Below are 13,459 nucleotides of genomic sequence, written 5' to 3'. Positions count from 1 at the left end.
GAAGGATGTTGGCAAAAATAAAAGTATATATATATTTTTCAAATCTTTTCAAATAATTTACATGGTATATTGTGGTGCTAATAATCTGTGTTATGTGTCTAGTTACAAAATCTTACAAGGATAAATAAAGCCTTTAAAATGCTAATGTGTTTTTGTTTTCTTATTGATATCAAGTTCTAAATCCTAACAAATTGTTTTTTTTCCTATTTTCATACAATGACAATTAATCAAATAAATAATTTTTCCACGGTTTTTCTCTTAATATGGAAGGATTCAAACAAAAGACCCACACAACAGAATAAACAACAATTCATTTAATAATTAATCTTTGTGGTCTCTAGGGGAGGGCTTTGAAAGGTATAAAATGGTCATATTAAAATATGTGACCCAGTCTTTTCCCTCTCAGGATACCCATTGTCTAGTTGTCTGTAGACAAAAGTCCTCATATTTTCTCATCAGTTCTTTAGCAGATGTCCCACATATCCATGTATATAACTTATTGTTGTTGATGAAACAACTTGACAGTTCAATGTACAAGACTCCCATAATCCCAAATGGATAGAACACACAACCAATGACACACAGGCAAACCTCCTCTCAGCGTAATCGTCATGGATGAGATCCTTGAAGAGGCCAGAGGTTGCAATGGATACGGCTTCATGTTTTACAAGCTTTACAACGTTTTCTGTGAAGCACGCCTTTTGCTTTGTCTTCTGCATGTTTTGAAAAATTACTACCTGGGGAGAAAGTACTGGTTGATACCTGAAACAAATACCAAGACAAATAACATAACAGTGAATATATTTATTATTATAGAAGATAATTAATGTTAAGAATAATAATTACAAAGGTAATTTATCTAGACTACTATAATCTGGTCCTGCTCATACAGTCAAGAGGAGAGTGGGAAACAGTTACAGGAAGCTCTAAGACTGTGTTCACTCACACAGTAAAGTACAGTTCATTTCACCATTCATCCTTTGAAAACAAAACAAGCCAAAAAGGTCAAATCTCATAATCAGTGAAGCTGAGGGTTTCAAGTTAGATTTTTGGGTAAAGCAGGAAACTGAGGTATGATGCTTACTGATCTTAAATGGTCTCATCCATCTTTTCACAATGACAAAAAGACACAAAACAGAACAGAAAGCACCACTTTTTTACTATTGTATTTCTAAAAATCCTCATCCACCATATCTAATTGGGGTGATTTATGCAGAGGGCTTTGAAATATCCCACAAGCTGAGGATGAACCGTGGACATGTCCTCAAGGTGTACATACCTCTGGAAGTCATTTGCAATCCACCCTGTAAAGGCTTGCTTACAAGTATGATGATAATTCACCTGACAAAAAAAGCTGTTCTCTGCCTCTTCTTACAGCTTTGTAATAACAACAGCCAGTATGAAATAAAAATACAGCAAGGGTGCACAGAAACCATGTACCTGTAAATTGCACTGAATGAACTATTGGGCATATTCTGAGTCTTGCATTTCCCTCCCTACCATCACCTCCAGCCAGTCACTGCTACCCATTTTTTCAAGGGGGAGAGAGAGAGACTGGAGCTTGTTTGGTTGTGTAACTGGAGGGCAAGGTTTAGTAGTCTGCAAGAGGAAAAGGGGGTAGGTTGAGAGCAGCACAGTGATCCTGACATTTCCCTTAAACTCCTCCAGTGTTGTTCCTGTACTATCTGGACTCTCCATCTTTGTGAGCACTGTACAATGTCAGCTCACCTGGCCCAAGTCTAGAGCTGCGAGGGGGTGTGGACGACCGGCTGGTGACCGATGGAATGAGTGGAGGTGGTGCCCCCACGCCCATCCCCACCCCCATTAAGCCTGCAGTGGTCTTTGCCAGGATTCCATTGGGCACCTGGTGTGGGGTGAGTGGGCCTAGGCGGGAGTAGAGGCCTGCATGGTGTTGGGAAGCAGCAGCGGCTCCTGGAGGGAGAGCGTGGGAGAGAAGGCCAGGGTGGAGCTGCTCCAGGTGAGCGGCAGTAGCAGCATGAGAGGGGCTTGAAAGGTGAGAGCCATGAGGGAGGTGTGGGTGCAACCCAAAGTAGCGAGCCCGCTCAAAGTCTTCCCTCAAGATCTGGGCACGCTGCTCCTCATCGATCAGCCCACCTCCTGGGGGTCCAAGCTGAGGAGGTCGGTCAAAGTGATGGGCCATCAGACTGAACTCTGGGCGACCAGCAGAGGCAGAGGCAGCGGAGGTAGAAGTTGGAGGGTGATGAGGGGCGGCCACAGCTGCTGCTGCAGCTACAGCTGCAACCCTTTCTGCTTCCAGAAGGCGCTGATGCTGAAGCAACCGTGCCAGGTGGGGATCGGAACGCAGGGCTAAGTGAGGGTCAGACCGTAGTGCCAAAGCCTCCCTACGATGCTGATGTTGCTGCTGAACTGCCAGCTCCCTCCAGGGATCCCAAGTGAAGCTATGTGGACCTTGTGGTGGCCCTTGATGTGGACCATGGGAGAAGCGTTCTCCTCCAGGACCCACAACCAACCCTGCACCTGCTGTGCTCCCCAGGTATGCTTCAATGGCCCTTGAGCGTTCCAGCAGGGAAAGGTGTTGGTGGGAAGGAGGGTTCGGAGTAGGTGGTGGGAGGGGAACACCAGGTGTGGGAGTCAGTGACAAGGAGGAAGAGGAGGGGGTACCAGAACTGTGATGGTGTGGATGGCTGTTGGGGCGGTCAAAGCTGTGACTGGGTGCTGAGGGAGGAAGGGTAATGGGTATGTGTTCTGGTTCCTCTTTGCGCTCCTCCTTAACTTTAACCGGCGGAAGAAGCAGTGGAGGTTTGGAAACAGGCGTTGTGGTTCGGTCAGACTTCTTGGCCTGGGACAAAGTAACAGAGGCGGATGCTGCAGAAGAAACAGGTGCGTTACTGTCTCTTTGGGAGTGTGAGGGGTCACTGTGAAGGCTGTGTGCTGTTGGGCCGAGTGGGCGAGGGTAAAGGTCCAAAGGAGATGGGGCTGAGCGGTTGGAGGGTGGGGGAGTATTGAGTACAGAAGATGAGGAAGACCGAGGCCTGTCCCTGTCTGCTACTAAAGATGAAGGGCCAACAGGGGGCCCCCTTGAAGACACCGTCGGCACTGGCCTCTTTTCCCCATCTCTGTCTCTGTTTAAGCTGCGTGTCAGGTCCTCAATAGGCCCACTGCTCCCTCCCAGGGCACTGCTGTGGCCATTAATGTGGGACACTGGGGTGCTACTGCGGGGTTTGAACGAGGTGGCAACTGGAGACATTCTCACAGGTTGTCGGCCATACAGCATATTGTCTCTGCAAAACACAATGTACACACCAAGTTCAGGCAAAGATATATCTAAATGAATACAAGCAATTACAGAAAAACAGCATTGAGATTTTAGACCACTGAAAAGGTTAAATAAGCAGCACAAGTTTTTAAAAGATGTATGAGAGGAAATCAGTTGAATGCCTTACCGGTCCTTTTCATCCTTTATGTGGGGGATTTCTCTCCTCTCTCCATCCTTCCCTCGATCCCTCTCATCCCGCTTGTCAGCCCCTTTAGCCCAGCTGGGACCAGAGGGGAACCCAGATGGGCCAGCGTGTAGACGGTTCCATGGGTCATGATGATTAGGGGTGGACAAGCTCCCAACCACACTGGCTGGTGAGTCTTTATGGCCAAACACAGAGCCTGTTGCAGGGGGAAAGTACATTTTTAGTGAATACACATTTTTTCCCCTAAACCTGCCAAATAAAAAAACTAAAACATTTACATCTGTTCATCTCATTAGCATTTAATATTTTCTTTAACTAGAATTATCAATATGTTGAATTAATGTCAAGACACAACTGTGGTTTAAACTATAAACGTAGTCATTTCACTTCCAACAAGCTGCTTGAACAAAATCTTTAATAAAAAAGCTGCTTTTTGTAAAAACAAAACAAACTAAAATAACATCTGTATGAGCTTGTGTCTACCTTTGATAAAAAAGCACAGTATGACAGGAATGCTTAATTCATGCTTTCATAGTGGACGAATAATTGTTTTTTTATGGTTACACAAAAGATGCATTAACCTTGTACTGGTATGTCAATAAAAAGCCCAACACAGCCATTCACAGCATGAATACCTGTGACAGCAACAGCTGAGGTGTAGCTGTGTTCTGAGCAGAGAAAAACATTACGTGGAGAGAGAAGCACAGCAACACCAACCACCTTGGTCAAACGTTTTCAAGCCCAGAGGTGGAACCAACAGAATAAACACACTAAAATGTGTGTTTGGAGAAGTTTTAGTCTAGTTTACTTAATGACAGATCAGATTAGTATTGTTGTATGAGTTCAACCGTGCATTTATTCCAAACGAATCATGTCTACATAATTGCACACCAGGACAAAATATAATAAAGGCATTTAGGACCACTTTGTATGCTAAGTAAAAGCAAGCCTAATGGAACATTGTGCACCGTTACACTCATGCCTTGATTTTGTTCTGAGATCATCTTTATGAAAAACATATAATCATCTCTGTCAAAAAGTGTCATCAAAACGTAATGGTACAGGCAGGTAGAGAAAACAATGAGAGGCTGATACAATTCCAACATGCTGAATACTTATATCTAGATTCCAGTTCCCCATAAACTATTTGCTTTGAATGAAAGCAACTATCAACACCCCGTTTCTCTGATCATTGATCACTAAATTATAAGTTAGGTGTGTTGTCATGTTCTGTACCACTGCATAAAAAGAAATTTACCTCTAGTTTCATCCCTTCACAAATTTTCAATAGCTCACAATATTAGGCATTCATCAATCCACAGGTATGAAACTTGTCTACTGTAGGCAATCCAACAAGAGAAAAGAGAGACAGCTTCCAATGCCCTTGCTCTGTTTTGACTGACAGTGTCTAGCAGGAGAGGTGGGACTCAATAAATTACAAGCTCAACATCATTTCTCAATAGGACAAAATGTGTTAATGATGCTAGCCCTCAGACAGATGTGTCAATGATTTAGAAAACAGTGGGTGGTAATGCATGAGAGGGCTATACATTTTCTGCCCACATGCTCTGTCTTTGGACTAAAATGAACTGCCAACAAGTGAATATACACCATACAGCATTTTTACAAAAAAGAGTTTGTACTTTGCAAGACTTAAATTGTATCCATTTGTTGATTTATTATTCTTTCTGTCAATTTTCTATCTGGTGGTGATGTCCTACTGTGAGAACATCACACAGATTTTTTTTTTATATATATATATATGTTGAGGCAAAGAGCCTCATCAGCAGTCCTAGTTAGCAAAACAACAAGGCCCTGACTGTTTGTGACTGAATTATTATTATTATTACTGAAGAATTATTTCTTTTTGCACCGACTCCTGGTCGTGGTAAACGGATAACACTGTAATTAGAAATGAACAATGATTACAGCGACCACTGAAATAACTTTAGCCCCGTTAAACAAAAACAACTAATGATCCAGCATAGTTTAAAAGCCCTGCACGGGGCTTTTCTTCTCACCTGTAGCTTCACCCCCCAACAACAACTGTGTTCAATGTGAACACCCATTATATATTATAATGTAAAGACTGCGTTAAGACAGATTTGAAAACAGAGACTATCCATCAAGTTTTATGCTGGATAAGAACAGATCCTGTAAAACTGACCCAATGCAGGGCTGCCAAGTCCTCCAAAGGCACCAGAACCCAGTGCCCCTAGTGGGGTGAAGGGCGGGGATCGGCCATATGGATCTAAAATGGACAAATAAAAAAAAATGTAGGAATACTGTGTGGATACATTCAGTAATTCTTTTACTTCTACTCTTACCTAAGTGTGCAGTCGGTGTGAGGAAAGAGGAGTGTGGCGCTGATGGGGAGATGAAAGGAGCAGAGGACGGATTGACTGGACCTGAGAGAAAGTATGATTTTTGTTAAAAAAACTATTGTACAAACAGACACACACAGCAATGCTATCAGGAGATATCAGGAGAGAAAATACTAAATAAAGAATGCCAAAAGAAGAAATTAAATAAGAAAAAAAGAGACATGGATACAACTAATAAAAAAACAACAAACACAATTTTGTCAACAAGTTGTCATGTAGCACATGAACAATTTACAAAACCAAAATCTTGAAAATATAGATAGATCCCCAGGAGGGAAATTCAGGATGTCACTGAGGAAGTATATCATTGTGACATGCACCTGTAGCTGAGAACAGACTGGGAGGTCTGGTCAGGTCATGAGTGGGAGGAAGGGCTCCACCCATGGGCCCCAACTGGCCAAGTCCCCCAGCTCCAGGAAAACGTGCTAGCAAGTCACTGCGGAAGTCCAGCTTGTGAGGATCAGCCTGCATCAGCTAAAAAAAAAAGTGGTAGTTAAATTTTCCCTTCTGTCCACATGATAATTTTATTCACTGAAGTGTGTAAACTGAAATGTACATTTACCTTCACTTTTTTCTGATGGCTTAGAATCATCCAGGCGACATATACATGCATAGCACACCATTTTCCTGGTTTCTGTATAGCACAAAAATCAAACTATTTCATGAATCTGGCAAGTACAACCTTAAAGCCTTTGCACACAGAGTCAGATGTTTTTTTCTATACTCCAGAAATGTATTGTCTAGCCTCTGCACAAGGTTGGGGTTTTGCAGGTGAAGATGAAGTTACTTGCTTAGGGCTCAGTATAAATTTAGATTGTGTACAGAAAAGACAGTAAAAAATGCACAGCTAGAAATACAAGAAAAGAACAACCACATACATTATTCTGTACAGGGTAATTTCTGCATCTTAAATATCTAACTGGGTGTGCAAGGGCAGAGAAATGACCAGTAGCAGTCAGGATTATGCAAGATTAGTGCAAAGAGTGAGAGAAGCATTAAAACACTAAAATTAGGCTAAAGGTTTTAAGGAGCCAAGGTAGTCAAAAACATCCATTTTTGCTTACATTACTGATTTTCAACGATGTCCCAAATGGATCAGTTAGCTACAAGAGAACAAAAACCACTTTTAATCAACACACCTCACTCTTTATCAGGAATAGTTTTGCACTCTTTTCTGCACTGACTACGCCCATGTTGCAGCACATCCTAACCTCAACTGGCTCTATATATATGATTATATAGATTATATACAAAACAGGCAAGTAACAATGATGCAAACTTAAAAAAAAAAAAAAAATTAAGCACACTGTCCTTACCCTGGGGTCTTTGGGCTGCAGGTGGTGAGGCACAACCCCAAGTCGTGCCGTTATATCAGGACCTGTTCCCTGAGGAACAAGAGGCTGTCACACACATCAAAACACATCAGCCACAACCTGCTGATCCACAAGCCTACCAGTGCATTAGCATTAGCTTCATTTCTTTATCAGATCAACATACAGCAAAACTAAAGGATTCTGACAACAGAATCATTGTTAAATTAGCCTGCTTGTTACACTATCTCTCCATCCTCATTGTTATAAAACATGCAGCACATTATCATCATTGGTTCTCAGGTACAAGAGATCAAAAGGACACTAAATCCTACAAGAGATGTAAAGTAGGGGATCATATGTAAAAAAATACAAAGTCAGAGATGTTCTCACCTTTGGCTGAAATGCTCCTTGCAAGGAGCTAAAAGGCCCGGTGGGAGGAATCACAGGCTGAATACTCGGCACTGACGGTGGTGGGTATTGTGGAAAGAACTGACACACAAAAACGTATTAGTGAGTGAGTGTTGATGAAAATCATTTCTGTTTTGTACAGTTAAAAATATATCTTCATTTCTTTTCTTTTTTTCATGCCACATAATTCAGATTATACCAAATACTCACAGGGTGGCGGTACAGCCCATCGATTTTGCCTGGATATTTGTCAAACTAAAAGACAAAAACATTCAAAACAAGTTAAAAAAATATATATTACAAAATACTTAGTATGGTTAAAGTGCATAGTAGCAGACAGCACATCTCACCAGAGGCGGTGCAGTAGCTGTGGGGTGCAGGAAGGGCGTGAAGTGTTGGTGCGTGTGTGTGTGTTGGTGCTGGTGGTTGTGCTGATGGAACTGGAAGGCCAGCGGCGGGATGCTTGGCTGGTTCTGAGACGACCGGCCTGATGAACCTGGTGCAGAGCTTGATGCTGATGGACCACCAGGAGTCGAGCGGCCGGCTGCTGCATTGTTTTCAGCCCCCGGGACACTGCGTCTGCCCTCACGCTCTGGTGAAATCAAACACTAATTAATGATCAATTAACTTGGGGATATTATGATAATGCACAGAAAATAAATGATTAAAAAAATCCATCACACAGAGAAAATGCCAACAGTTTACACTTGCAAGTAGTTTGTTAAAGTGCAAGTTTTTTTTAAGTGCTTCCTCTCCACAATAACTACGCTACAAGTCTTTTATGCAGTTTCTGCTATGTGATGAGAAGTTCATCAATGTACAACTTCCTCAACACTCCAGACAACCTCAGACAACTGCCAGAGGAAGTCTGGATTTGGGTTAGTTTTGTAACACAGCAGCCACTCTAATTCTAATGAACAACTGAAAGAGACAGTAACACCAGTGGAAAAAAGCATTTCTGTTATACCGGCTGCTGCTGAGTGGGCAGATACTTGAAGCAGAGGTGGAGGGGGAGGCAGGCCAGAGCTGGCTCGGGACGGGGGTCGGTGGGGCCCTGAGGATCCTAAGCCCCGGCTGTAGGGCAGAGATACACTGGTGGAGGGAGTAGGCGGACGCATAGAGGATGAGGAAGACGCAACAGATGAAGCAGATGATGGTGGTTTGACTGGGGTGCTGCTCCTGTGGAAAAATGTAATACATGAATCATGTTTGCTTTAATGGAAAAATCAAACCTTCCAGTAGAAACAAATTTAGTAGGCAACACTCAAAAATAATAAAGGCACACAGACCTGTTGTTGGTGTAATGAGATCGTCCAGGAAAAGTGAGAAAGGTCTTGGGTTTGGAAAGTGGGGGGCTGCCGTTGTGGCGGCTGCTGTTGCCGTTGACCGGGCTGAGCCGGGGGACTGTGCCTGCGGCCATGATGGGGGAGTGGGAAGGCAGGCAAGAAAATGAGGCGGGAGAGGTAGAGACAGGCTCTGGGAAGTGCAGCTCTAGGCTTTTCTCTTGACTTCGCTCTAGGCCAGATACACGCGGTGTCACCATCAAACGTGAGACGCCACTCCAGCGGGCTTGTAGAGATAGGCAGCTTTTTCCCATAGATGTGCCCATTTTTGAAGGGGCAGGATCAACAACTGAAAAAAACAACATTTGTGAAAATGTTGCCCGTCCTTAACATTATACAGTGGAGAGTCACAGTGTTTAAGGTGAAAGGTGTCCCATAAGACACAAATTGTTAAACAATGAAGCAGTACAAAATTTCTCAAACCTTTTCTAGTGCTGACTGTGAAAACTGGATCCATGTCATGATCAGAGGCCTACATGATACAAACACAATGGTCTTATTAGAATGTTATATTTTAACACAAATCAAAATTGCAAAAAATGCAACATTCCACTGTGTGTTAAAAGAGCCATGAATACTTAATTATTTCTACATATGAACAAAGTGTGCTGTCACACATTGATTCATTTGATATTTGCTAAGTCTACAAAGAAACATTACACACCTTGTCTCCTGTATCGCTCTCTGTGTCACACTGAAAGAAAACAGTAAGGGGGAAGAGATCTCAGATTCGCATCATTTAGCGTGCATAAACATACCTCACTATAAAATTAGAAGACAAACTTACAATGTAGCCAGTCTCCAAAAGGGCCCCCTAGAAAAAAAAAATAATATTTGAGTTTTGTTGCGATTCAACTTTAAAACGAATGTTTGCTAGTTCTAGGGAATAAGTCTCTGTTGCTTCATGTAAAAAAAAAACACACATGAATGATAGGTGTTGTCAGAATTTGTGCAAGAGCATGAGTGCAAACCAGTTTTACAAGATCATTTTCAATGGCAGGCTATAGAGGTAGTTAGCACCACTGAAATGTAAACATCCGATTTAGAATTAGCTTAACATGACAAGTTCATGGTGGAATGTTCTAGTTCAGCTGAGTTGTTGCTCAAAAGTTTCACCTCTATCTTTCTTCTCTTATTTCTACTCTTGTTGCTGCTGGAGTGGCTGTGCGGGGCTCCTTCCTCCGGCTCCGATATCGGCCCTCCACCATTCTCCTCTGGACCCCTCTTGCCCTTGTTCCTCCTTCCCGGCATGTCAGTGCGCTGATTGGGCTTCAGTGAACAGTCCATCTGATAAAGAGGGGCAAAAAAACAAATATTAGTATTTAGATTCAAGAATATGTATTGGTGCTTATTTGTAGACATAAAGACCACAATAAAATGACACAGATTACTGTCCTTACAGGTAATTTCTGCAGTCTTTAATGCGAGTGGTCGTAAAAAGAGATTCAATGATGTAATGTGATGTAATAGAGACTGCATGAGACAATTTCTTCAGCTGTTTGTGTGTAGACTCAATTATATGTTTTGTTCTGAGACTGAATCTTAAGACGGTGTTGTGTTTGACCTCTATGCCACACAACATTTATAAAAGCAAAATTCTATCCCAATAGAAAGACACCAGTACATGGTAGTCAACATAAGCTTTTTACTTACAAAAGTTTTAGATAAAGCAATATCCAAGAACGAAGTGTATGTTTACGGGCAGTTTTACCACATGAACTATTGACAACTAATTTCATTTACCATCTTGACACTGAATTCACAACCAAATGACACACAGATGAACAAATATTAAACAGCATTACATTGCCTGTTTTGCCCATTGTAAACATCATGTGAGTAAAAAGCTCTCTGTATGTATTTTTTTAACTCACATGCTTCTTTAACTTCATTCCCTTTTACGATGGGCAAACAACTAGTAACAACTAAATGCAACTCATTTGGTAATGAAAAGTGTTGGTTGAAGATCCCAGACCTAAATACTTCCACCATAAAGGCTAAGCTTGTGTGTTATATATGCACTTATATATCACTTTATTTTATTCTGGTGGATGCATTATTTTTCTTTCCTTTCCTAAAAAGCCATTTGGCAGCTATATCAACACCTCACAGAACTGGAACATGAATAATTGAAGCCTCCAAAACCCATCAGTGGAATGGCCTTGGGGTTTGGCTTTAGCCTGAAAGGGCTGTTTTCTTCAAGCAAGGAATGGTATTAGGTCAAGGAGTTTTATTTTTCAGTCTTTCCCACCTTTGGCTGGAGGAGTGAAGGCATTATTTGTTGTGATGGAGAGAAAAAAGAGGGCAGGTAATAAACAAAAGTAATATAGGTTTATGCATCTGATAAATTTAAATAATTAAGAGGAAATGAGTGGGCCACCTGTCTGCAATGCCTGTGGTCAATCACTGATTATACTAATGTGAAAATGCCGTCTATGAGTGACAGCTGATGAACTGTGTGAAAATGCATAAACAAGATGCTTACCTCCAGAGCTTCCAAGCTAATAAAGCTCGCAATCGCGAAGCCATCAATAATGTCTTCCTCGCAGGACACCGACTCTCTCTTCCTACGACGCGGAGGCCTGTGTCTCCCAAAACCGGGCCGGCATTCTCTGCCACCAGGACCCATGACACTGTTTGTCCCACGAGCCTCACGATCGGAGCCTGAGGACAGGGATGTGGCCCGCTCCTCCGCCAGGTCCACTCTTCTCCTTCGCCGCTCCCTGTCACGCTGTGAACGGGACCGTCGGCTCTGCCTGAATCCAGTGTTTCGGCTTGGACCCTCCATGGTCAAACGCCTCCTGCTTTTCTCTCAGATGATACCAAAGGCACTTTATTTAAGTCCCGGTCCGGTAGAAGGCACCGAACCGCAAATAAAACACCACCACACAGGCCCTCTCAGGGATCCCCTGTTAAAATGGCGTTAATTAAACCAGTGGCTATTATTTACCGTGCTCTGACAACAGTCTATTGGCATCAGTGCCTTTCTTTCGGCGAAATTTGAGAGTCATTTCAATGAATCTGAACACAAACTTAGAACTACATCGGAATTTATATTATCCACGACTTAACACAAATGTCAGGACATAGCTGATTGTGTCTCGTAGACGGCTAACATTAGCTAGCTAGCAAGAAATCCAACCGATAACCACATAAGTTATAAGCATGTAAACAAAAAAGACAAGTCTCGTTGTGTTATATACAGAGCAAGCCAAATCACTTCTACGCGAATTACAAAACGATAATCACGTAAATGATGGCATTGCTAAAAAAACACACTGTTTTGAATTTCCTTAATTTTGCACGCGCTGACAAATGTATTTGCCTGCTAGCAAAATGATACAGTTAGCTACTTAGCAAAGCCAATAACCCAGATATTTAACATTAACACAGTGATGTCCGTGACATTGTAGCTTAATGTGAAATTGTACGTGTTAACGATGACAGCTACTGTAAATTACGCCTAAAGGAGTAACAGGGGCTGTCTGGTTGACTTTTAATAGTAAATGCTACTGCTAGCTAACGTTAGGTCAGTCAATTAGCTCATCTGGTTAGCATGTATACGGCTAACTCAATACAAAACAATATATTCAGCCAGCTACCTAAGAATAAAACTATATTCTTAAAACGTGTCTGGATAGATTGACATGTCGAGTAGTAAACTATTTAGCTAACTATTTTACCGCAGCCAAGAGAATAAATTTTCCTTCTGTCGAAACGTTGGTGGCCGATAGTAATGGTTGAATTCGCATCACATCAAAAGAAAGACGCAACGTTAGCACTCTGGCTAGCTAGCGTTAGCCGATCCAGCTGTTGGTCAGCTAAGTCACAAACAAAAATCTTTTTTTAAAGGAAGTAGACAGAAAACGGAAGCCCTTCTGTATTTACTACGAATAAGTCGTAGAATAATATCTCGTTTCTTCACACACAACTCTTCTTTCGTTCCACCTCCATCATAAAGAAAAAAAATCAAGGCCCAAATATCAGAGCCTCGGTGTCTATTTCCATAAACGAGGGTGTCGGCCAAGCCCCCGTTGGGCTGGGCAGCTCCTTCATGCAGCTTGTGTAATCCAATGTTTGGAAAAAGTTGTATCATTCGCCGAGGTTTCCGATCAACGATTTCTCTTTCTCACTAAATCCAGTTTGCAAATACATACAGAGTGAAGCAGAACGGCCTTTCTGCTCCCCTTTCACAAGTTTCCACTGAATTGGAAATTTATCGTGAAAATCTAGGAGACACAACCCTTGTCAGCCGTATAGTGCATTGTGTGTGCCACTCTTCTTTCCCAGTTATCGGACTGGCTGTTAGGTTAGCTCTGCTGGCGAGTGCTGCCACCTTGAGGAAGTCTCAGAGAACATCCGATTTTAGTTTTTTAATAGGCTGTCAAAGTCATGCAGTATGAGTGTAGCTTTCCTAAATGTGCATTGTTTTGCATCTAGTCTGTATTCTTTATTCTTTATTTATTTATCTAATTTTATTAGCCAGTTTTGTTATACTATAAGTACAATGATAAATAAAGATTCTATTTTGCTTTAAATTGTACTTTATTGTACATCCTCAACATTCA

General features: G+C 42.0%; 1 protein-coding gene across 4 annotated transcripts; it reads right to left on the bottom strand.

Annotated features, from left to right (window-relative positions):
- Nucleotides 1-789: 789 nt before the first annotated feature.
- fbrs (fibrosin) lies at nucleotides 790-13,168 on the bottom strand. 4 transcript variants are annotated; one of them, XM_028430563.1, is made up of 18 exons: nucleotides 11,377-13,168; nucleotides 10,008-10,178; nucleotides 9,679-9,705; nucleotides 9,556-9,585; nucleotides 9,315-9,363; nucleotides 8,838-9,180; nucleotides 8,516-8,727; nucleotides 7,899-8,140; nucleotides 7,759-7,803; nucleotides 7,531-7,629; nucleotides 7,144-7,227; nucleotides 6,892-6,930; nucleotides 6,384-6,461; nucleotides 6,148-6,301; nucleotides 5,771-5,851; nucleotides 5,611-5,694; nucleotides 3,426-3,639; nucleotides 790-3,263 (listed from the first exon to the last, which is right to left on the bottom strand). In XM_028430563.1, the coding sequence occupies exons 1-18, from the start codon at nucleotides 11,677-11,679 to the stop codon at nucleotides 1,682-1,684; spliced, it is 3,837 nt and encodes a 1,278-aa protein (XP_028286364.1). In that variant the 5' UTR covers nucleotides 11,680-13,168; the 3' UTR covers nucleotides 790-1,681. The 4 variants fall into 4 exon arrangements, with proteins under 4 accessions (XP_028286364.1, XP_028286365.1, XP_028286366.1 ...); XM_028430564.1 differs by having other exon boundaries at nucleotides 6,390-6,461; XM_028430565.1 differs by having other exon boundaries at nucleotides 7,144-7,212.
- Nucleotides 13,169-13,459: the final 291 nt, after the last annotated feature.

This window comes from Parambassis ranga, chromosome 19, assembly GCF_900634625.1.
Source record: "Parambassis ranga chromosome 19, fParRan2.1, whole genome shotgun sequence".
NCBI lineage: Eukaryota > Metazoa > Chordata > Actinopteri > Ambassidae > Parambassis > Parambassis ranga.
The sequence above is the reverse complement of the archived record's forward strand: the minus strand, read 5'-3'. Positions and strand labels throughout refer to the sequence as shown.